At 37.1% G+C, this 22,878-nt stretch overlaps 1 protein-coding gene across 1 annotated transcript; it reads right to left on the bottom strand.

Annotated features, from left to right (window-relative positions):
• Positions 1 to 339: 339 nt before the first annotated feature.
• LOC101746783 (peroxidase) lies at positions 340 to 16,552 on the bottom strand. Its single transcript, XM_038018889.2, has 12 exons — positions 16,380 to 16,552; positions 9,059 to 9,198; positions 8,804 to 8,968; positions 7,894 to 8,081; positions 6,383 to 6,578; positions 6,124 to 6,312; positions 5,055 to 5,202; positions 4,140 to 4,296; positions 3,311 to 3,484; positions 2,041 to 2,239; positions 1,677 to 1,782; positions 340 to 516 (listed from the first exon to the last, which is right to left on the bottom strand). Exons 1-12 carry the CDS (start codon positions 16,511 to 16,513, stop codon positions 450 to 452), a joined length of 1,863 nt encoding a protein of 620 aa, XP_037874817.1. The 5' UTR covers positions 16,514 to 16,552; the 3' UTR covers positions 340 to 449.
• Between the last annotated feature and the right edge of the window lie 6,326 nt (positions 16,553 to 22,878).

The following is a 22,878-nucleotide window of genomic DNA, read 5'->3' as shown; positions in this document are numbered from 1 at the left end:
CAGGATGAAATCGCCTGATTTCGGTTTATTATTTGGGGATGGCATGTCGGAGTATGCGAGTCGACCCTTTAGTTTTTTTTTTCTAGTGACATTTAGTAGTGACAGAGCGTATTATACCTGCACCGGTTTGAATGATTAGAATTAGCATTCTCTAATTCTATTAAGCGGTAGGCAACGAACTTGTTGTGCCTCTGACTTCCGACAGTAGCCCCTTATCATCACTCTTCAACCTAAAAAGGCAATAAAAAAGTAAACCATCGACACCTTATATCTCAAGATGCGCATGCCTTATCTCTCATTTAGGTTGTGGTGCTTATTGCCAATAAATGAATTGATAACTTTACTAATGAATTAACCACACTTTATTTTCCGTAAATGAATGTTGTTACATAAAATGAGTTAAATCATGAACTCGCTGTCTGCCATTTACACTCAAAGATATTTTCAGTTTATGATTCTTCTTTCCAGTGTGTAAAGTCTATAGCCGGAATTTCATCACAGCTGACCAAATTGTTTCTGAAACCACAAAATGACGTACAAATTAACGAAATTCAGTTCATTCTCTTAGCAGTAGATAGGAAATTAGCATCGTGAGATCTTGTGACGACCACCGCTTTCAACTAGTCACTCTCCGAATAAGGATAAATGGTTCAAGAGAGAAAGTTTTAGAGTTTGATCATTTTCCCATCAACACTTCATCTAATTTTTATACCTAACTTCCTTGGTATTGTCATCACTGGCTAGTTACCAATTTTATGCCTTTTTTCATTACCTACTGCGAATCCTGCCGCAATTTGAAGGCAGAAATAAAATGGAATCCGTTGTGTGTGTCAAAGCAAATACGGTTTTGACTTAATGTCCTATAGTGTTTCTTTCCATTCACATTGTCGTATCTATGGGCTTTCAGTGGGCCGAAAAGATGATGATGATGTAAAATATACAGAATAGCGGTAACTTTTAACCTAATAAATATGTCAATTGATGTAAATTTGATAACAATAAAGAAACTGTTGTGTATTTTGTTCAGCAACTATTTATCTATCTGCCTGTATTCCCTTAACTCGCTTAAGGTAGTAGCGACCTCTCCTGAACTATCTTGAACCTTTATCGTACTCCTCGAAATTTACTTTTATGTGCAATTTAACAGTGAGTATCGAAAGCCAGCTCGGATACGTTACAACGTACCTGACCATTTCTCTACCACAAAACATTGGTTTGTGTGATGGCTTTCATTCTGATGTCGATGCGGTCCGCTAACCACGGAACTCGTTCACGGTCAAATCTTTTTTTTCTACCTATTCGCTACACATGCACAGGTAGGTGAGCTCACGGGCTCAACCTGAGAGAATTTGCAAACACTGACCCTAAGCAAGTGCAGTGCTTCGCAGAATCTACCACCGGATTGGAATCTCGACCCACTCCGAAAATCCGGCAAGAAACTCAATGGGCTATGTCTATGCGTTAGTTCCCTCGTCGAACTCGAAACGCCGTGATCGACGAATTTGGCGAGAACAGTGACTTAAAAAGCTTAAAAGCAGCAAGAGTGAATCCGGTGGATCCGACAAGACATATATCAAGCGACGGCGCGGCGGCGGCTTTATCCCGTCGCCTGGTTTGGATATGGGCATGAGTTCGATTGTGCATCTAAAAACAAAAAAGAACAGAAAATGTCTTACCCTTTTCCAACGATAGTGAAAGCCTTGGGTTGGATTTTTTCAACGTCATCTCCCACATAGCATAGCAGAAGCGCTAAAGAAGCTTTCCTAATTTCTTGAAGTTGTTCTGCAATTATTTTTATGTTAAATATATTTCTAAATACCTTTATAGCTACTTGTTGTAATCTACGTTCAAAATCCCCTTTTTAAATATTATACCTATCTAAAGAAAGTGTGATGAGTATTTTTTAGGATCGAAAAAAAAAAGTAAAGTTCATGCTGATATGACGATGCTTATACAACATGATGCTTATACAACATGATAAGATAGTGAATAATGAAGACATGTGGCACTCACCCCAAAAGAAAAGAAAAGGAAACTCACCATAATTAAAGGCATGTGGGCGATTAGGCCTTTCATACCAATGTCTGTCAATGATAATACTTCTTTTAAGTTGGTTTGATAACAAACAGTGTACAGTTGGTGGAACTTGAGCTCCTTCTATCACGTTCTCTACCCAAATACCTGCCATAAGTTCTATGTCTTCGGCCGTCTCATAAACTTGTTTGAGCTGTTGTATTTTCTGGTTAAACATTTACAATAAATATTAATTATGTTTCAAATGTCATTGAACAATAGGCCAAGGTAATGAATTAATACATCTCTTATATTACTGAAAGCATGCATAGGCTACTTTTATTCGCATTTATTAAAATTTATATGATAAAATATTATACATTAAAAATGTTACGAAAATAATACATATGGTGCCATCCATTTTCAGATATTACTAGTATATGTTACTGTCTCACGAAAAGCTAGTTCATTTTGAAATATTTTGCTTGGATAGTGCTAACAGGAGTTCAAAAAATGTTCTAATTTCTCTATGAACAATGTCAATTGTTCAAGCAATTTATTAATTCACCGGTATCAATGCAAACTCTAATATTTTATTTATTTATTTAATAAACAATGTTTCAACAGCATTTAACTAGACACAGGGTACAGAGGATGTTTTCCCAAACATGAGCCAATTAAAGAAACACATTATGTTTCCAAAAAATGTTAACATAATTAATGAACACAGGTAGTCCAACTAAGGTAAGGCAGTTAAATAGGTAGATTAATTTTGTCGAATGATAACTTGCAGAATAAGTTTGAATCTGTATAATAATGTAGTTAAAAACTGCAAAGCCTTAAAATCATTATGTGCTGAAATTTACTTATAGTTTTTTTTAAATAATGGAACCAGCAATTTTTTAGTCAATAATTAATTATTAAGTTGCTGTTTTTTTATTTTTTTTATAGCTTAGATGGTTGGACGAGCTCACAGCCCACCTGGTGTTAAGTGGTTACTGGAGCCCATAGACATCTACAACGTAAATGCGCCACTCACCTTGAGATATAAGTTCTAAGGTATCAAGTATAGTTACAACGGCTGCCCCATCCTTCAAACCAAAACGCAATACTGCTTCATGGCAGAAATAGGCAGGGAATCAAAGACCGTGTTGCTGTACTGCTTAACCCTTGTAACTAAAATTGGAACTAGGCATTAGATCTCTAACATAGCGTAACCAGCGTTAACATTGGAGTATATTAGTCGCAATCACGATTGCCCACCTATTCAACTAAAAAACGCATAGTACTTTCTTACCTCATCACTAATGTGGTCCGTTAAATCGTCGAAATCAACATGTTTTTTTGAATAGCCTGAGCAGAAGTCTCTGTATTTTGTGTAAGAAGGTAGTCCAAAATATCTGCCTTTAGCTAAATCTGTTGTCGGTATATCGAAAACTTCTTGCACAGGTCCTAAGCCGATATCTGATATCTGTAAACAAATTTTAACATTTCCATGAAAGAATTAACGATAATTTCATTAGGCTTTTTAGATTTAGATAAGTACTTTCCACAAGCTTCGTTTGAAGGAAGGACATGTCATAGCGCTCGGAAAACATCATGGAAGGGAGCTCATTCCAAAGCTGGATGGTACGCGGTAAAAAGATCTCTGGAAATGCACTGTGGATGAACGCAGTGGCTCCAGGTAATATGGATGAACTCTACTCAAGTGGAGGGTGCGGTGGAAAAAACGAGATAATGGGATTATCTCGAAAAATTTCTCAGAGCACTCTTTATGGCTTAGGTGGGTGGACGAGCTCACGGCCTTCCGTGTATTAAGTGGGTACCGGAGCCCTTAAACATCAACAACGTAAACGCCGCCATCCACCTTGAAACATAAGTTCTAAGCCCTCAGTTTTTACAGTACAACAACTGCATCATCCTTCAAATGGAAACGCATTACTGCTTCACGACCGAAATAGACAGGGTTGTAATACCTACCCGCACAAGCTCCCAATACATCCCACCACTAGTAATAACGCAAGTTAAAATTTTAACACCGGTACAGTTGCATCACTTGACACGAATGCACCGGACGTCTTATCATTTAGGCTACGACGAATTGAATAACTCATTACGATACTAACATCAGGATCTACGGTGGAATCAGCTTTGCCAGTTGCTTGATAATACGATCCTCGTGTTACGGTCGACATAATGTCACCTACAGCTAAAGACTGGACGCTCAGAGAGAAGTTCACCATCGGTACCTCTTTAATGAAATTAAAGTTTTTATCAAAAAGTCTGAAATGAAAAGATATTCGAAATTTATTTCTTAAAACTTAATTGTATTTGTAATTACACAATATTTTTTATTGATGGCTGAAACTTTTATGCCAACAACAAACTAAATTTAATGGGAAATCCAATCTCGGTAATTTTATCACCAATACGAGACAGATTCACTACTAAGAAGAATCTGCAAGAATCACAAAGCTTGCTTTTTTATCAAATAGGTACGATCAGTACACAAAAAACAATATTAAAATTTATCAAATACAATTTATTACCTACCTGCTCTAGTTTTAACTAGAGCAATCATTTTATTGCTAATTAATAAATATTGCGACCATTATTCGAAATAAAAACCATCCTATGGCCTAAGTTGGAACAAAACACATATTTAAAAAAAAGTTAATATCGGTTCAGTAGTATAGGTGTCCATCGCGGACAAATAACGTGACACATTATATATATTATGATATATTAATTATTAATTAATTGGTTAATTTTTAGTAAATATTCAATTTATTTAATAAAAATGGAACCAAACAGAATATTATTGATTTTAGAAGATAAACACAATATAATTATATGTTTTATATATCTCCCACGCTCCTTCGAAGCCGTTGACTTTGACGTTACTGCAACTACTTGATTTCTAATCATATACAAAGGTATATGATAATATTTTTTAGTACAAGATATTTGCACTAAAGGGTGCAAAAACTATTATTCGTTATTTTTTGTTTCGAATCTATTTTGTAGTTATTAAAGCTTACTTTTGAGCGCCGTATTGTATTGTATGAAACCATCTGCTCGCGTACGCGTATTCTAGAGCAATTTGAGGTACAACCGTTTCATCGTATATGTCCCTGAAGCCCGTTGAGTTACCTAATATTATTTCATCTTCAATCATGTTATCTTTACCTACAAATTAAATTTGATTTACAATTATTGTTCTTTATACAGGATGTCTCACCAAGAGTATATCAAGCCGAAACGTGGCAATAGTATCACAATGAATATCACTTTATGATGTTTAAAAAAATCTTAGTCGTAATTAGTAAATTCTTACAAAAAATATATATTTTATCAGCTGTTCACGATGACAACCCTAAATACAAACAACGACTAGTGACGACGGCGAAATCCCTCAAAGGAAAAACGTATGCAGTGTGCGGATTTAATTCGTACGACAAGTGTTCATAATTTGCTTCCACTTCCGATACAAATTCAAATCTTTTGATATCTGGCAGTCCTTATTTTTTACTGCGAATCATATTACGGTACCTTCATTCAAAAACATAATTCAAGGGTTGGCAGAAGAATAGTTTGTTCGTTATGTTTAAGTGCTTTTTATTCCGAAACTATTCACTTAAAAACTTATGTTTTCCTCGTATCGATTAATCTCATACAACATCACCTACAGTTTTCAGCTTGATATACCCTTTGTGTGACACCCTGTATAGGGCTAACTGCCTTATACTATATTAGTAGTATTATTATCAATTGAAAAATTCATATCACGGAATCATCTTTAATCTGTATTTACAAAAATCGAAATGTGTATTCGTGTATTTCCCCCCTATACAGACTTCCTTATAGATCTTTTTTTATCCTGTTGATGCTGGTCAAGATATGAGAGCTAAGTGATAAAACTATTGTGTTGTCATTGGTCAATAATAGTTGGACAACATTTCTAGTTAATCGGGCGTTTTGAAGCGGTGATAATGACGTTTAAAGATTGAGTTACATACAAACAGACATAAATCTATAACCTAATAAAACAAGTAAAAAATCTGAAAGTGAGTAAATAAAAAAAGTTTGTTTAAATTTAATAGAACTTACCCAAAATTTCGGGCAGAAATTCGTAATAGAACATTTGCAGATGAAAAGCGACAACAATATCTCTCGCAGTATAAAAGAGTCGTTCGTCATCCCAGCTAGAATTGAGATTTGCTAGTTGCTGAGCCACATAGTTATGGAAGCGCCAGAACCATGTTGTAAACAGATTACTGCCCAATACTCCATTTGGTACTGAAGAATAAAATAAAATATATTATCTTTCTTATTCAAGCCATTAAATGAAGAATCAAAAATTCATTACCATTTCTACTGCACCCTGTACTAATGGCTTGCTTGATGAAACAAGTGGTATTATCGCTGGCGTCGCTAGGGAACTGTCTGCCATTAACCACTTCGTATTTCAACTGTCCACCTTCATAAGACCTAACTTGATTTAAAGAACCAGCAGAAAACTCGTAAATATTAGATAAATCAAAGAATGTCGTAGTGAAATCGATCTGAAATAAAAAATACCTATGTAACTAAAATTACATAGTCTAGTGAATAAATGAAATTAAATGAAGTAAATAATTAAATATTAAACGCTGTTATATGTTAGGTTTTTTTTTCCACAGGAGAAAATCGCCGGATCCCCATCCTTTTTTTTTATGAGTGAAGGATTAGTGGTGGCCCGGAGGCCTTTCAGTTTCACCAGGACAGGTGGACGAGCAAAGGCTCAGCCAGGAGGGGTAGGATTTGCTAACAGCTGCCGGAGCGCTTTCGAAGGAGACCTAACAACTCTAGAGCAACTGCTTCGGGAATTAATCTACTACCAGATCGGAATCGCAGCCCGCTGAGAAAATCCGGCGAGAAACTCAACGCGCTGATGCATGGATTAGGCTGCACGTCTCTCGAACTCTTTGTTGAGTTCGACGAGTACGGTTACCGAGGTATCTAAGAGCTGAAGGCGTCTAATGCAAAGGTTATTATTGAATCTGATGGATCCGTAAGGATGTATCTAGGGCGTCGACGGTGACTAGCTCCTGCATGATTCAGGGAGTAGTCAGCGGCGGCAACGATAAGGCAATTAACATGACGCATAGCTTTATCGAAGTACCGTTCCGACGCTGAATTTATGTATTTCCGGATTGATTCGAGGCCCAGGTCGTCGTGTAGGTCAACGTTCCTCACGAACCACGGAGCTCCGACAGCTAACCTGCAAAAACGGAACTGTAGGAATTGGAGGCTGTCTATATGCGTGCGGGACGCGTGAGCGAACACCACACTCGCGTAAGTCATGACGGGCCTTATGCAGGTTTTGTAAAGTGTCACCTTGTTCCGAAGGGACATTTTACTCCGCTTACAGATCACGGGGTAGAGTATGCCGTGAATAAACGCGGCACGGTCGCCGACTGATTTTATATGCGGGCGGAATGTCATCGATGCATCCAGGGTGACGCCCCAGTACTTGACCTTCCTGGCCCAGGGTATGAGTTGTCTATAGAGAGTAATCAGGGGTGTGAGATTCTTCCTCCTAATCCAGGAGGACATCCGTGTGGAGCTTCGCCTTTGAAATAGCACAGTACTTTTCGTACTTTTTTATTTTAATATTTAAAATCTACGTGCTATATTCGGTTTGGTGTTAAATTCCGTGTTCAAAGCTCCAAATATAACATTATCATGTACTAAAACATTGTGGAGAAAAAAAAAAGTTTTTGGAAGCCCAGTGTCACCCCTTCCGCCTTTAGAATAATGTTTTCTTTATTAGCAACCATGGTAGACCAGTACCTAATGATAACTGATGTTTTCCTTGACGGTTACATATTTACTTACTCGACTAGGAGTCGTGCCATTCTCAATGCATCCCAGATTTTGGAACGTCATAGGTATTGTCATGTTAAAGCACTTGTGCCCCGAAAATCGGTGAACCGGGTCGAATTCTGGTATGAAGTTAGGAGCACACATAGGATCAGATTTTCCCTCTTCTTTACAGCAGTAAGGCCTATCCACGATGTAATTCACTGAAATTGGCTTTACGATAATTACTGTTATTACGATTTTGGAATAAATTTCTTTATCGTGTTAAATTTAGAATGATTGTTCTTGAAGTAAGAGCTCTCATTTAGGTACCATCAACCTGACCACTTCCGGTGTGAAACATTATGGTGCATTCATGCAATACCTGCAATTGGATTCAATTCATACCGGCTTGAAGAGTAACAAAGATATTGTACCAATTAGATTTGATCAAACTTTAATTCTGGGTGTAACTAGGTAGAAAACATAATTTACGAAGTTTTCGTGATCTTATGACGAATATTCAACTGTGCCAATGTTCGACACTACTACATCTAGGAGGTAAATAGGTACTCAATATTGTATTCACAGAAAAACTTTTACGTTGAAAAAATTACATCTATCATGATAATACTTCAATTACTTATTTTGAGTTTACTAAAATCTTAAAATCATAACTTATGAATTTTTGTATTGGTGTAAGGTCACTCTGAGTCCACCCAAGTGGTAGTTTATGGCAGACCTAGGCAGGATGATGGTACCTATTCGAAATCCAGATATGCCAGTCTATGGCAGTATAGACTGCAGCCTATTTATTCTCCGTTGATATGATTAGTCGCCTTTTATAACATTTACGAGAAGAGACAGTATGGTACTATTCTACACAATACAACCAATAAATCGCCATCGCTACACCACTCTTAATTTAGTGATATGTGGATCTTACAGATGTCATGTGCGGAGACAACATCAATGGCCATAAACTCAATGTAATACGCAGACAACTGCGTTAATTTTGCATCTGTAGCCAATCCTACTGTCAATAGATTGTTCTTGATATGTCTGGCTAGAGGATACTCCTTCCCTGAACTGGTCAGCCTGGGCTCAAAATCTGGAAGAAAAATTTTCAGTGTTGTTTACATTCATAATACATCAGAAGTCCTGAAAATTTTTAATATTGAATTGAATACGAAATTTATACCTTCACGAAAATCGGCGGGCAGGATTCTAAAAGTTGGTGTATGGTATGCTCCCCGAGTAGGATAATAAAGGTTATTGCAGCTACCATCTGTACGCCTCCATTCGGTCTCGTCACAAGGCTGAATATTATTCGCACATGTACTGAAAAACAAACTTAACCTCTAACAATTCAGTTTTTAACATATTTTGAGAACAATAGTGTTATATGTTTGATGGTCTTAGAGATCGCTCTTAAAGGCTTATTACATTTGCCTGAATTTAGTCGACTGAATTCAGGGCATAGTTTTTCAAGTACAAATAGTTTTGACATAAAGTTGGCCCACTTTTGGGCATTGTCCTTTAGAAGCTTCTGATTACACTATTCTAAATTCGGTTACTGAATCAATTGTCAGTTTAAACGCGACGAAGTAAGACGTGTCGTGTGTGTAAGAAGATGGCCCCAGTATTGTCTAGACAACAACAAATTTTTTGTTTTTTTTTTTGTTTTTTGTTTAAATTTCTCAAAAAAAAAAATGAATATCGGTGAAGAAATATTTAATGCTGTTCGGAATGTTAGCAAATATGAACATTATGAGTGATTTAGAACCAGTAGACTTCAAAAATTATCTATAAATGGATTCGATCTCGTTTGACCTAATATTAAACCTTGTTACACTGTTTATTCAAAAGCAGGATACTATCCTACGACAGTCCATTATATATCTAATATATAACTATTACATATTTCATCCTACGATAGTATAAGTCCAAAAGAAAGATTGGTTGTAACATTAAGATTTCTTGCAATAGGAAATTCGTATCAAGATTTAAAATTTAGTTCTTCAATATCCCAACCCCTGATGACAAAAACTATCCCTGAAACATGTCCGGCTATTTATAAATATCTGGCACATTAAATAAAGGCGACCGAAATTAATACTTTTTATTCGGAAGCAAAAAACAAACTAAAACATCCTTACGCACGGAGAGCTATGGGACGACTGAATGAAACCATTCAGTAACTAAATGCGATTACACCTTCCTAAATGCGTTTCTAATTAAGCTTCTAAATAATTCAGTCAGTCAGAAAACATTCTTGCTACTGAATTCAGTAGACTAACTTACTTAATGCTATTACACTTGACTGAATTCAGTCGTCTGAATTCAGCCAAGTGTAATAAGCCTATTAGCGATAAAACCGCCAATTGTCCTTTTTTTGTATTTAATGTCGCAATTTAATTTTTTTTAATATACGCTCTCCTTCTCTCTCTCTCTTTTAGCCCAACAGCTGTTCTGTCGCGATTTGAAGGTATATTTTGTAATCATATTTTGTAATTAAAAAAATGTCTAAGGACACAACTGAACGTTTGCCTGAACGCGATAACCAAACGAATCTAGGGCGAGTTGCTATATAGACAGAGATTTGCTGTGACAGTCGCTTTCTTAAAATTAGAAATTATTTAAAAAAAAAACAGTTTTTAGAGAGAGAGAGAGAGAGAGAGAGAGAGAGAGAGAGAGAGAGAGAAAGAGAGAAGACACTTTATGGCACACCAAAACACGATTTACATTCAAAAAACAGTCAAAAAGCAGACACATTTGTACAATAGGCGGTCTTATCGCTAAAAATGATCTCTTCCAGACAACCGTTTAATTTACAGAAATACTGGAAAATATAAAAATAAAGCAGGTATGTTGCGGCGTACTAAAGACAATACATTATTATAGAAAATAGATACATACAAGAACAGGTATACCGTTTAAATATAATATGAAATATATAGCTAACTGAATTATCACCAATATACATACTTACATAAAATACATACTAATAATCTATATATTAATACATGAAGCAAAAACTTTGTATCCCTTTTTACGAAAATTGCGCGGACGGAGGAGTATGAAATTTTCCACATTTATAGAGAATATTGAGAAGAAGTGCACAATGTTATAGTGTAGTCTTGGCGAAATTTGTGATTATAGAAGTATAAAATACAATCATAATAGTGTACAAACTTACAATTACAATTAATTATAGTCGAATTTCGACTACTGCGGGACCTCTAGTATACTTACATACACATAATAAATCAACAGTATGGAAATGATAAATGATAATGATGCAAACAAACAGCCCTTTTTTTTGTCAGGAGGAAATCACCGGACTTCCGCCCCCCACTGGGTATGGAGGGCGGTGCATGTCGGAGTTGAACCGACGAAAACCTCCTGTCGCTCAACAACCAGCATTCAAACCTCGCATGAGACAGAACTCATGAAAAGGCAAAGAGGGGAAAGTGAAGCGTTTAGTGCGGAGCACATCTCTTCCATCACCCTTCCCCTCGGGACAACGGGCCGGCGGTCGTCGGCACCACGACCACCAGCCCTCTCGGGAAACAAATAGACCTAAGCAGATAAGTAGTGTTCCTTCACCATTCTTTTAAAGCAGTTTAAAGTTGGAGCACTTCTCACTGCATCCGGCAGAGCATTCCACAATCGAACCGCCTGGACGGTGAATGAATTATCAAAGAATGATGATGAATGCGCCGGCATTTTTAGTCTCAGGCTATCTGATGATCTCAGGGAAAAATTATGCGTATCACCTAGGAACTCGAAACGTTTTTTGAGATATGGGTATGGGGGTTAAAGAGAGTACAATATAGTAATGAAAGGACATGAATATTGCGGAGAAGGCGAATAGGTAACCACTTGAGTTTAGTGCGAAAATCAGATACATCATCATATTTCCGTAAACCAAATATGAATCTTATGCAGAAATTTTGTAGCCGCTCAAGTTTATCAAGCTGTGTTCAGTTAAATCAGTATAACTGGCATCGGCGTAGTCAAGAATTGGAAGAAGGAGAGATTGTGCAAGCGCAGTTTTAGTGGCAGTTGGAAGAAAATTTCGTAACTGTCTCCAAGATCCAGCTGATGCAAACACCTTCCGGCTAACCTCTTTTATCTGTGCGTTCCATGAAAGGTTTTTATCAATTAAGATTCCTAAATGTTTCACAGTATCACTGATAGGAATTTGTACGCCATCGAATAAAATAGCCGGAAGCTGCGACCATTTCACTTTCGAGCACATTCTTGAACTACCGACAACAATGACCTGTGTCTTCGACGGGTTCACCCTCAATCCATGCGAATTACTCCAACTGGATAATATTGATAAATCATTATTCAGCGTCTTCATCGCGTTGGTCAGTTCTGATAAAGAAGTTTGAGTATAGATCTGTAGATCATCTGCGCACAGGTGGTAAGAAGAAGTAAGTTGCATAGAAATATTATAGAATTTATAAAAATTGAAAAGAGTAAAGGAGATAAAACGCCACCCTGCAGTACACCTACGTGCGTTTCACACCATGAAGAATAGGCGCTCTCACAGTGAATACGTTGTCGGCGACCAGACAGGTAACTTCGAAACCAATCAACCACGGTCGGAGATATGTTAATGGAGCTAAGGATGGCTAGAAGTATGTCGAAATCAACGGTACCAAATGCATTACTGAAATCTAGCAATGCCAACACCGTCAGTTTCCTATTCTCCATGCCAAGTCTGATGGAATCCGTAATAGTCACCAGGGCTGTGACCGTGCTATGACCAGGACGAAAGCCGGATTGGTAAGGGCTTAACAGCTGGTTCCTTGTAAGAAGCTCACTGAGCTAGTTGTGAATCAAGCGCTCTAAAACCTTTGAAAGAAACGGTAGAATGGAAAGTGGACGGTATTCTGAAAAGGATATAGGATTCGGCTTTTTTGGCAGTGTTGTAATTTGTGCTTCTTTCCAAGCCTTTGGAAAGTTGCCGCTAGATAATGAGTGATTGAGGATATGACAGATAACGGGAAGGATTTGGTCCAGGACAGGAAGGATCATATTACGGGCGACACAGTCACTTCCGACTGTATTGGATAATTGTTATAGATAAGATTCTCCGCTTAACATCACAAGCCGTTAGGTGATTAAAAACAAATGGAGAGCAATTTGGGACTGGAAGAGATGAAATATGATTTATTGTTTTTGATTTATTTGCCCCATCAAAATGCGACGACGCACAGAAATGTTGATTAATTAAATCAATACTCGACTGAGATAAATGAGTGTTATGTTGTGATTTTCCAATCCCCAGTGATCTAAGAAATTTCCAGACTTTAGCTGGATCTCCATTTTCGGCAGCACTATGGATATGTTGGTGTTGTGCATCCCTACACACCCTGTTGCATTGATTGCGGATTCGGTGATAATTTGTGCTATGTTCGAGGGTAGGTTTTTTCTGATATTTTAATTTAGCAGCCGCCTTCTTGGTTAAGAGACTTTTAATTTCATTAGTTAGCCACGGCACTGGCAAATGTTTTAATTCTCACTGGTCGACATGGTGCATGCTTGTTATATAGATCAGTTAATTTTGGATTGAACTGATCAACTTTCTCATTGATTGAGGTAGAACACGTCAAAGCAGTCTAGTCAATGCTGCCTGCATCTTCTCGAAGTCTTTCAAGATCCATACTGTTAAAACTGCACAGCAGAAGAATTTTTGACTTAGTCTTAGGAGGTCATACTTTGTATGAGATGAAGATTAGATTCCAATCTTCATCTCATACAAAGTATGACCTCCTTAGACGATGAAGACGTTCAGCTGATGCTTTCTCATATCATAATCCCTCATGATATGAGAAAGCATCAGCTGAACATTGTCCATAGTCAGCCACGTAGTAACGAGAAGAAACGAAAATAAGATCAAGAAGTGATGGAGTACAGTTTGTAAAATGATGTGTCGTGTTTTTTGACTGATTCGATCATCGAGCGAAATAAAGTAGTTCGAGAATTGTTTTTAAGGAGGCATGTCTTAAAGTCACCCATGATAATAGTATGAGTATATGAAGGCATTATGTTTTCTAGCAAAGTTACAAAAGAAGTAAAAAAATCTATACTTGACGAACGACAATAATAAACACCAAGTAAGATCTTCGTGTGTTGAAGTTCTATTTCAAGAAATAAGTGCTCGCCCGCACATGGCGGTGTAGGCTTTGCCGATCCATTAACGACTGCACAATTAAAATATGAACGGATATAAATGGCAACGCCATCACCGCCGCCAGTAATACGGTCTTTCCTAAAAAGTTGAAAACCAGGAATGGTATAAGATGTAGACATGGCTTAAACCAAGATTCTGACACAAGTATAGCATGGATATTCTTAGAATCAAAACTTGCAAGCATGTCAAGGAAATGAGCCGGAATACTCTGGGCATTGATATGAACAACATTAAAATTCCTAGGAACGCCAGAGAACCGTGAAGACAATGTTTCTGCTAAAGAAGGCACACTAATATCGCTGTCGTCGCTGTTTGTTGAATAAAAAGTTTCAGATTCACTTCTATCTGTTGAGTTAAGCATATAAGTATATATATATATATACTAGCTGACCCGGCAAACATTGTGCTGCCTTAAATAAGATTTCTAGGGAAATTCTAGTCTTATATATAAAATTCTCAAAAACCTCATTCAACCACATAATACCTCATTATAACCAAAAATATATATAAAAAAAAAATATTTAGGTTGGACAACCCTTATCACTTAGGGGTATGAAAAATAGATAGTAGCCGATTCTCAGACCTACTGAACATACTATTGATACACAAATAAAACCAAAAAAGCATGGCTAGCAAGCTACGATTGATACACAAATAAAACCAAAGAAACATGGCTGAAAAATGTATAGTGAGTAAGACAGGAGACCGGCTTCGTCCTCATCCCTACTACGTGATGTTTGCTGGATGAGTGGTGACACCTGGCGAGGATAACTGATCGATTGATAGTTGATCAGTAGTCGACCGGCGAGGGCGGGAGATCAAATTGAATTTAAAACAAAATCATAATTAAAGGAACTTGAAATTATAAACTCAGAATAAGAATTTATCGTACTACAATTATTATTATAATATTTGATTGCCATCTTGCAACCTTATTCCGGATCTGTGCATAGAATAAAAAAAATCAAAATCGGGATAGAAAAATAGGGGTTGATCGTATACGAGTGAAAATTGAGAGTAATATATATATACATAGTTTTTATTTTAAGTCATGACAAAATAAAAAATAAAAACTTGCCAAAAAAATTAAAGTTAAAAAAAAATAAAAATCGGGATGAAAAAATTGGGGTTGATCGTAGAGGGGTGAAAATTTCAGAGTAATATGAAATATTTTACTCTAAGTCATGACAAAATAAAAACAAAATTCTTACAAAAAATTTAAAGTTTTTAATTAGCAAATAAAAAATAAGGGTTGATCGTAGAGGGGTGAAAATTTAGGGTTGTATATATTTTTGTATGCTGTATCATAAAAAAATAAAAACAAAAAATTTTGTCTAAAAAATAAAAAATTAAAGTTAGGGGTGGACCACCCTTACCATTTAGAGGGATGAAAAATAGATGTTGTTTGATTCTTAACCCTGACCGATATGCACGCTAAGATTCACGAAAATCGGTCGAGCCGTTTCGGAGGAGTTCAATCATGCATCCCGTGACACGAGAATTTTATATATTAGATATATATAATCAAAATATCAATACGATTATGAATATATAATTATACAAATCAATAATACCCACCAACTGGGAAAGTGTCTATGAAATATTAATTTAACTATAATAGAGACAAAACAAGCAAAAAGATAACAAAATAAAAGGAAATCAAAGTAGCAAAATAGAATACCTATATAAAATCAAACGTAGCAGTTAGGTAGTATAATCTTATTTGAAAATGAAAACATTAAATAGTAAATACAAAGCAAAAAAAAAAAAACAAAAAAAAAAATAAAAAAAGAAAAGAAATACAAATCAGAAGCATGAGTAACAGTGAAAAGATTTACAGTATACTTAAATTCATCGCGATGTTTTCTTTATTAAACGTGGCTTTAAACTTAATACATGCTGTTATTTTACTGTATAGACGAAGATCAAAGGATCTTCGTCAACTTGTCAACGTTCGTCAACTTGTCAACTTTTAAGTGGCAAAATTGCCACTTAAAAGTTGACAGTTAAGAAAACGTTCAATATCATGCACTGTCACTCAAATATTTAAATTTAAAATTAAATGTACGGTACATACCGACAAAAGGCTACTTATTAGCTAGAAAACAGGTAGTTTTGAAATTAATACTTCAAGAATAAAAACAAAACTAAGGATGAAATGAAAAAAAAAAAAAAAAAAATTAAGTTGATAAGGAAAGTTAATTTCGCTTTAGAATTAAAACAAAAAAGTGTTATATAACACAAAATTTAACTTTATTCAAATTTTATTTAGTTTAAGTTAGTGTACCTAAGGTATAATCGATATTCTCACCTTAAAATATTAGCATTTTCATAGGCCTGTCTTTGCTCGTCTGTTAGAGGCGTACCTTCCCATGAGTCATAATAGACTGCTTTTGCTAGATTAACAACTAATATAATGAGAATGCTTATTGGCAGGAACGACATCGTAATGGCCTGTACAAGCAATACAATGGTTTCTCTATAATATTCTCAATTTATATATTTTAATTGAGTAAACATTGCATCATTTTTTAATCCTTTTGTACGTGAAACAAAAGAATATAAAAATGATTGTTTATAATTAAATTTAAGGTGTCATTCTGTTTTTTTTCTACAATGGATGACTTTACATTTTGGATATTCGAATATAACGATTTAGACAAATAAGCATAACTGGGTGACATATTTGCACCTTGAAAATATATTATTAAAAATGCTTAAATTAATAAACGTTTTTTTTGTATATTTAACAATATTTAGTCGATATTTGAAAGTTCAGCTCAAAACAATATTGGGAGGAGTGCAAAACACGGGAGTTCTCAAAGGCTATTATTACAATTACCTACAACGAGTATAACCTGCGAGAAGGCGGGACCAAATGTGTGCTCGTTTCTGTAGAAAAGATCCGTTCGAATTTCAAGTGGGAAACTACTGTTTGTATTATCATAATTTATATTGTATACCATACAAGTATGTCTATATTAAGAGCTACATCTAGAGGGGGTGACGATTACTGTTAATGTTAAAATAAATGCTTCAAAATCGAGAATATGTAACAATTCAAGACTGCATTAAAAAATGATACAAAAAACTGAACAGCTTAGCCAATAAACAAATTTACAGCTTATTCAGATGTCTTAATTTTCGTGAAAATAATGTTGAAAGAAACATACCGTAATATATTATTACATAAATGTAACAGATACAAATAAAGCTAATAAAAACGTGTTAAAAATACTACAGAATGTTGCCCTCACGTTCAATTTTCGCAGATTTCATTCGATTTATTAATTTTATTACACGTAAATGTATCATCTGGAGTTCCTTGTGGAAGGTATTGAATGTTTTTGGTGTACCCAATCATCTGATAGTGCTGGTACAGAGCCTGTATATCTACAGTCAGGGAGTTGTCAGAATCGATGAAGCTGTGTCCCAACCGTTCTGTTTTGGAAAAGGTGTCCGGCAAGGTTGCATACTGTCACCTATACTTTTTAATGCATATGGAGAGTACATCATGCGGCAGACTTGTGAAGATTGGTCGGGAGGTGTGCGCATTGGTGGAGCTCATATTACAAATCTCCGATATGCCGATGACACGACCCTGCTAGCTGCAGACGAATCTGAAATGTCTCTTTTCTTCAGCAAAATGGAACGTATCAGCAACAGCCTAGGCCTCTCCATAAATAGATCAAAAACGAAATTAATGGTGGTGGATCGTGCAAATGTTCTAAGATTGAGTGGGGCGCTTGGATTAGAGGTTGTAGACGAATTCGTGTATCTCGGGTCCTGCATCAGCAACAAAGGCTCATGTGAAACTGACGTGCGCCGACGTATCGGAATGGCTAAAAGTGCGATGTCTCAGCTACAGAAGATCTGGAGGAATAGAGGGATAAGCCTGAAAACTAAAACCAGACTGGTGCGGACTCTTGTTTTCTCTATCTTCTTGTATGGAGCTGAGACATGGACGTTGAAAGCAGCAGACCGAATGCGCATCGATGCTTTCGAAATGTGGTGTTGGAGACGCATGCTAAGAATTCCGTGGACAGCCTTCCGGACTAACGTGTCGATATTGAAGCAACTGGGCATCAAAATCAGACTGTCTACTGTATGTCTGAAGCAGATCCTCGAATATTTTGGTCACATTGCGAGGAAAGACGGCGATAACCTGGAAAAACTTATGATCACAGGGAAAGTTGAAAGCAACAGATCTAGAGGCCGCAGCCCGACTCGTTGGTCCGATCAGATCCGCATCGCTTTGGACAGTACAGTGTACAGCGCGCTGCATGACGCCGTGGGCAGGGGAAAGTGGAAAAACATCTTAAGATTGAAGCTCATGGGTGATGGTGGTCACGACCCTCAGACATGAGGAACACGATTCGAGGAGAAGGAGGAAATGTATCATAATGAAAGTAAAAAAATCGTATGTTTGTCCAGCCGGTAGGAACTGAAATTCGCTCCGTAGAGTTATCACTTGTCTAAATATAATTTTTAATTAGGACTTCATAATTTCTTATTTAAATTAAACACGTGCATGCCGATACCGACTTCCATCGTATAATTCTTCAGAGAAGGACAAAACGATCAGAATCTTATGGCGTATCTAAGGTTAGGCCCCGTCTAGTGCGGTTACCGCAGTGCATAAACACCATAATGTGAATTCCCCCACCCATCTTGTGACATAAGGTCGAAGTGTCATTTGTATTATATGTATAACAAATATCCCACCCTTCAAACAGGATCGGATGAATGCATTGCGGCAAATATAGGCAGAATGGTAATACCTACACGCAGGCTTACAATACGTCCTGTCACCTTGCAGTGTCCTAGTAGGAGACTCATAATTATCATGCCCTAAATTCTGCGATTTTACTTTCAATTGTTCTAAGTATTTAGGATCCAAGGCGACGGCTTCGACAACACCCATGTCACAAAATGCCTTGGTAGCGTCGAAGAGCCCTGACACGCTGCGGCAGGCGCAATGGCTTAACCACTCTCACTGTTAGGGACTAGTACCATACGAGAATCCCGTGTTTCCATATTGATATTACCGTACCACCTCCATGTAAACGCCATGGACGCTTGGGCCATCCCCCCGATGCTAGGGAGAAGCCGGTCTATTATGCCGATGTTTCCCACAGCTGGAAAACCAGGTCAACGAGGTGAGCGCGAAAAATTAAATGACCGTCTAGTAAAGTGCTACTAAGTAAATGAGACTGTGATGGAGAACATCAATGCGAACGCCTCCCACCACGGTGTAGACATCGGCGAATGGCACTCTCCGAGGCCCGTGAAACGACAGGGCCTGTTGGAGCCCTCAACAACCGAAGCTCTTCGTCGAGCGTCTAAAATTCTCCACAAGGTGGTCTTTAACACCTCTGATGACCGGCCGAACTAGGCCTCTAGTATTGATGAACTTCCCTCCACGGTGTTTCATGAGCTCTATAACATATCCTTTTTCAGCCTCTTAGCTGTGCGCCCGGCGTTGATGATGCCCATAAACAACGGTGAACATTCACGACCAGGTGTGATCTACGCTTGTCTGCCTACGACAGCAATAAAAAAAATTGTGACTAATACATTGTCAAAAAGGAAGTGGTCAGATGTTTGCCAAAAAATTCGTAACATCTTGAAGTCAATTGGATGGTAATCATAATGTAAAATACTGCTTAAACAATTGCTACAAGGAAATACTTATTTAATTTTTCGCACACTTAATTTATAAGAGCCATGAATAATTATTATTGAATCAGTTGGCTACATGATACTACTTTCTGTTTATAAAACAAAATGGGCTTGGTTTTTTTTTACTTCGTTTTAAATATTTCATCTAAAAGATCGACTTTCAGGGGTGCTTTGAGTATTTGATCGTGATCAGCAAAAATAAACACCTTCCAATTACTCTTCTTTTCATCCATGAGAGACTTGGATATTTCTAGACGTTATTACGAGTCTTCTACCATTCAGATTGTACGACTATGGAACTATTTTTCCCACTTCACACTTTATACGCTTAATATCCCGATTTCCTATCACTCAGCTAACACATTTAATTCAATGTTCTTATATCTTTAATGAAATGTATGTCCACACATTATGTACGTGCGTATATTTAATGAAATTTACTGCAAGTATATACTAGCATATTCATTTTAACATTTCATGAGTCTTTACTATTTAGGTATACTAATTGTACTATGTTATTTTTATTTTATTTTGTTGTACACTTTTCTGCTTTCTATAATAATATCTATAATGCGATTTGCTCTGATGAGTTGAGATCTTCTTTAAATACCATTTAAATTATTCCCTTTCTAATACTTGCTTTTTTCTATGTAGGTACAGTAAAAAACAAAGAACAAGCTATACCAATATTAAATGTCAACGTAGAACATGCCCTTATCTATGCCCATATCTCCTAACACAACAAAATTATATTTTAGTCTTAATAGAATGTAAGAGAATAGAATCGACGTTCCATCTGTTTGTGAAGTGATTTCGTTTTTCTTTGTGATCTTTGTGACTTAAAGCGCACATTCCATTGGATGTCTCCTGAATAAATGTTTCAAATTATCTCGTCATTTCTTTTTTCCGACGCACCACTTGGCTGGTTAGTTGGTTTAGTTGCTCCCTACCCGTTGAAAAGTAATGCGTTTCCAGAATTCAATTTTGCAACGTATGCTAAGTTTGTAATGAATTTCCCTTGAAAATATTTTCCGAGCGCTTCTTCAAAGGAGGTTTGTAAAAGATTGTTAACCGGGAGCAATCTGCAGACTGCGGGGCCGCCGTGCTCCTAAAATTCCTGACCTTCACGATTACTCAAGGGCAATGAGTAGTTCGTCTGCTTCGGAGGGCAATTAAAAAAACCAGCCTTTATAGCATTCATCCATAAGCGCTTAAAACATAATTCATTCTATTATCCTGATAGTATAAAGAGCCGTTCAGTCGTGTATTTGAATTCCATTTCACTACACCGTACATTTGCTCCGATACTGAGATTCGAATTAGATTAATGTGTCCGACAGCGTACTAGATTAGGTACAGCCAGACAGTTTGGCTGAGGAAGATCCGGCGAGAAACTCAGTGGGCTGTGTCTGAGGGTTAACTTACTCCTCGAGCGACGGGTTCGACGACAACGATGACCGGTGCTTGAGGTACCTAAAAGCACCGTTGGTGGATCGGGAGGATCCGAAATGACGTGTTTGGCGCGACGTCGACTGCTTTCCATTCTCTCCGCAGGATCGGGAATGTAGTTACCGGCGGCTACGATGAGAGGGTTCTCGTGTCGTGCCGCTTTATCGAAGTGGCGCATCGTCGCCGACTGAAGATACCTACTGATGGACTCTAAGTCCAAGTCGTCATGGAGATCGACGTTCCTGACGAACCACAGAGCTCCGACGGCTATCCTGCAAAAACGGGATTGAATAACTTGGAATGATTTTAAGTTAGTGCGGACCGCGTGAGCGAACACTACGCTTGCATAAGTCATGACGGGGCGTATGCAAGTTTTGTAGAATGTCACCTTATTTCTAAGGGACAATTTACTTCGCCTGCATATCATCGGGTAGAGTCGTCCTAGTATGAAGGCGGCACGGTTGCGTACCGTCTTTATGTGGGGGTGGAATGTCATCCCTCTCTCGAGGGTGACGCCTAAATAGTATGCTTACAACGGATGCCCCATCCTTCAAATCGAAATGCATTACTGCTTCACGGCAGAAATAGGCAGGGTGGTGGTACCTACCCGTGAGGACTCACAAGAGGTCCTACCACCAGTTGTTAATAATAATCGATTTTTCTATTTTCTGTAATTAAAGAAATTTATATCGTTTTTTTTATCTAATATAATTATGAGTCACCCTTAGTGCAAAATTTATAATTGTTAGAAAAAAACAAATATTAATGTTTTTTGGAATATATGACATATGATAAAGTCTCCGCAATAAATTAGTTATTTTTATTTTGAAAAATAAAATATATAATTAGATAATATTCCAGTATTAGGGCGGATTTTTTCCGATGCCCAGAAGCGGCATTAAGTTTAAATCCGCCCCTGTACATGACATAATCTTATGCTCATTTTATATACATACAAATATTGGAACTAATAAAAAAAAAAACGTGTAGCGTGTATAAATATGAAGGCTAAATCGTTTGAAGCGTAATTCGGTTCCTTCAAATGTTACAGTGAACAGCGTCTATAATAATAATAATGAATAAATAAATACTCAGATTCAATTCTGATCCATTTCCTTTAGTATGGGACAAACATGTTGAAATACCTTTAAAACATCAAAAATCCAAACAAAGGGTTAACAAGTAGTAGTTTTGTTAATGCTTAGATGGATGAACGAGCTCGTGGCCCAACTGGTGTTAAGTGATTACCGAAGCCCATAGACATCAACAACGTAAATGACGCCACCCACCTAGAAACATGAGTTCTAAAATTTTAGTTTGACAGTACAACGGCTGCCTCATCCTTCAGAACAAAATATATTTGATAGATGCCTAAATATCGATAAAAACATTTTCAAGATATTATACGCAAATATACTGTACCCAAAAATAACATTCGGACTGCAGCGGCGTCGGTCTACCAATTACACCCGCTCGGTGGAAGATCTTCCCTATATTGCTACCTCCCAAAAATTAAGTGCTCTTAACTTCAGGCTTTAAATGCACCGCACGAATGCTCGTGATACCTACAACTATTCTATTTCGTATGCTCAAAATTTATAAGTTAACCCTTTGAACGCGAACCGTCGATATATCGACTCTCTATTGATGCGTATAAAGTGCGGGGCGTCGGAATACCG

The sequence above is a fragment of the Bombyx mori genome, chromosome 22 (assembly GCF_030269925.1).
Source record: "Bombyx mori chromosome 22, ASM3026992v2".
Classification (NCBI taxonomy): domain Eukaryota; kingdom Metazoa; phylum Arthropoda; class Insecta; order Lepidoptera; family Bombycidae; genus Bombyx; species Bombyx mori.
The sequence above is the reverse complement of the archived record's forward strand: the minus strand, read 5'-3'. Positions and strand labels throughout refer to the sequence as shown.

What these genes read in the sequence shown, in the direction of transcription:
- LOC101746783 (XM_038018889.2), bottom strand. Translation starts at nt 16,513, where the DNA reads ATGTCGTTCCTGCCAATAAGCATTCTCATTATATTAGTTGTTAATCTA. An exon ending in GCCCGCCGATTTTCGTGAAG is followed by an intron (nt 8,969 to 9,058) that starts GTATAAATTTCG and finishes TTTTTCTTCCAG; the next exon opens with ATTTTGAGCCCAGGCTGACC. An exon ending in TACAGGGTGCAGTAGAAATG is followed by an intron (nt 6,313 to 6,382) that starts GTAATGAATTTT and finishes TTTATTCTTCAG; the next exon opens with TACCAAATGGAGTATTGGGC.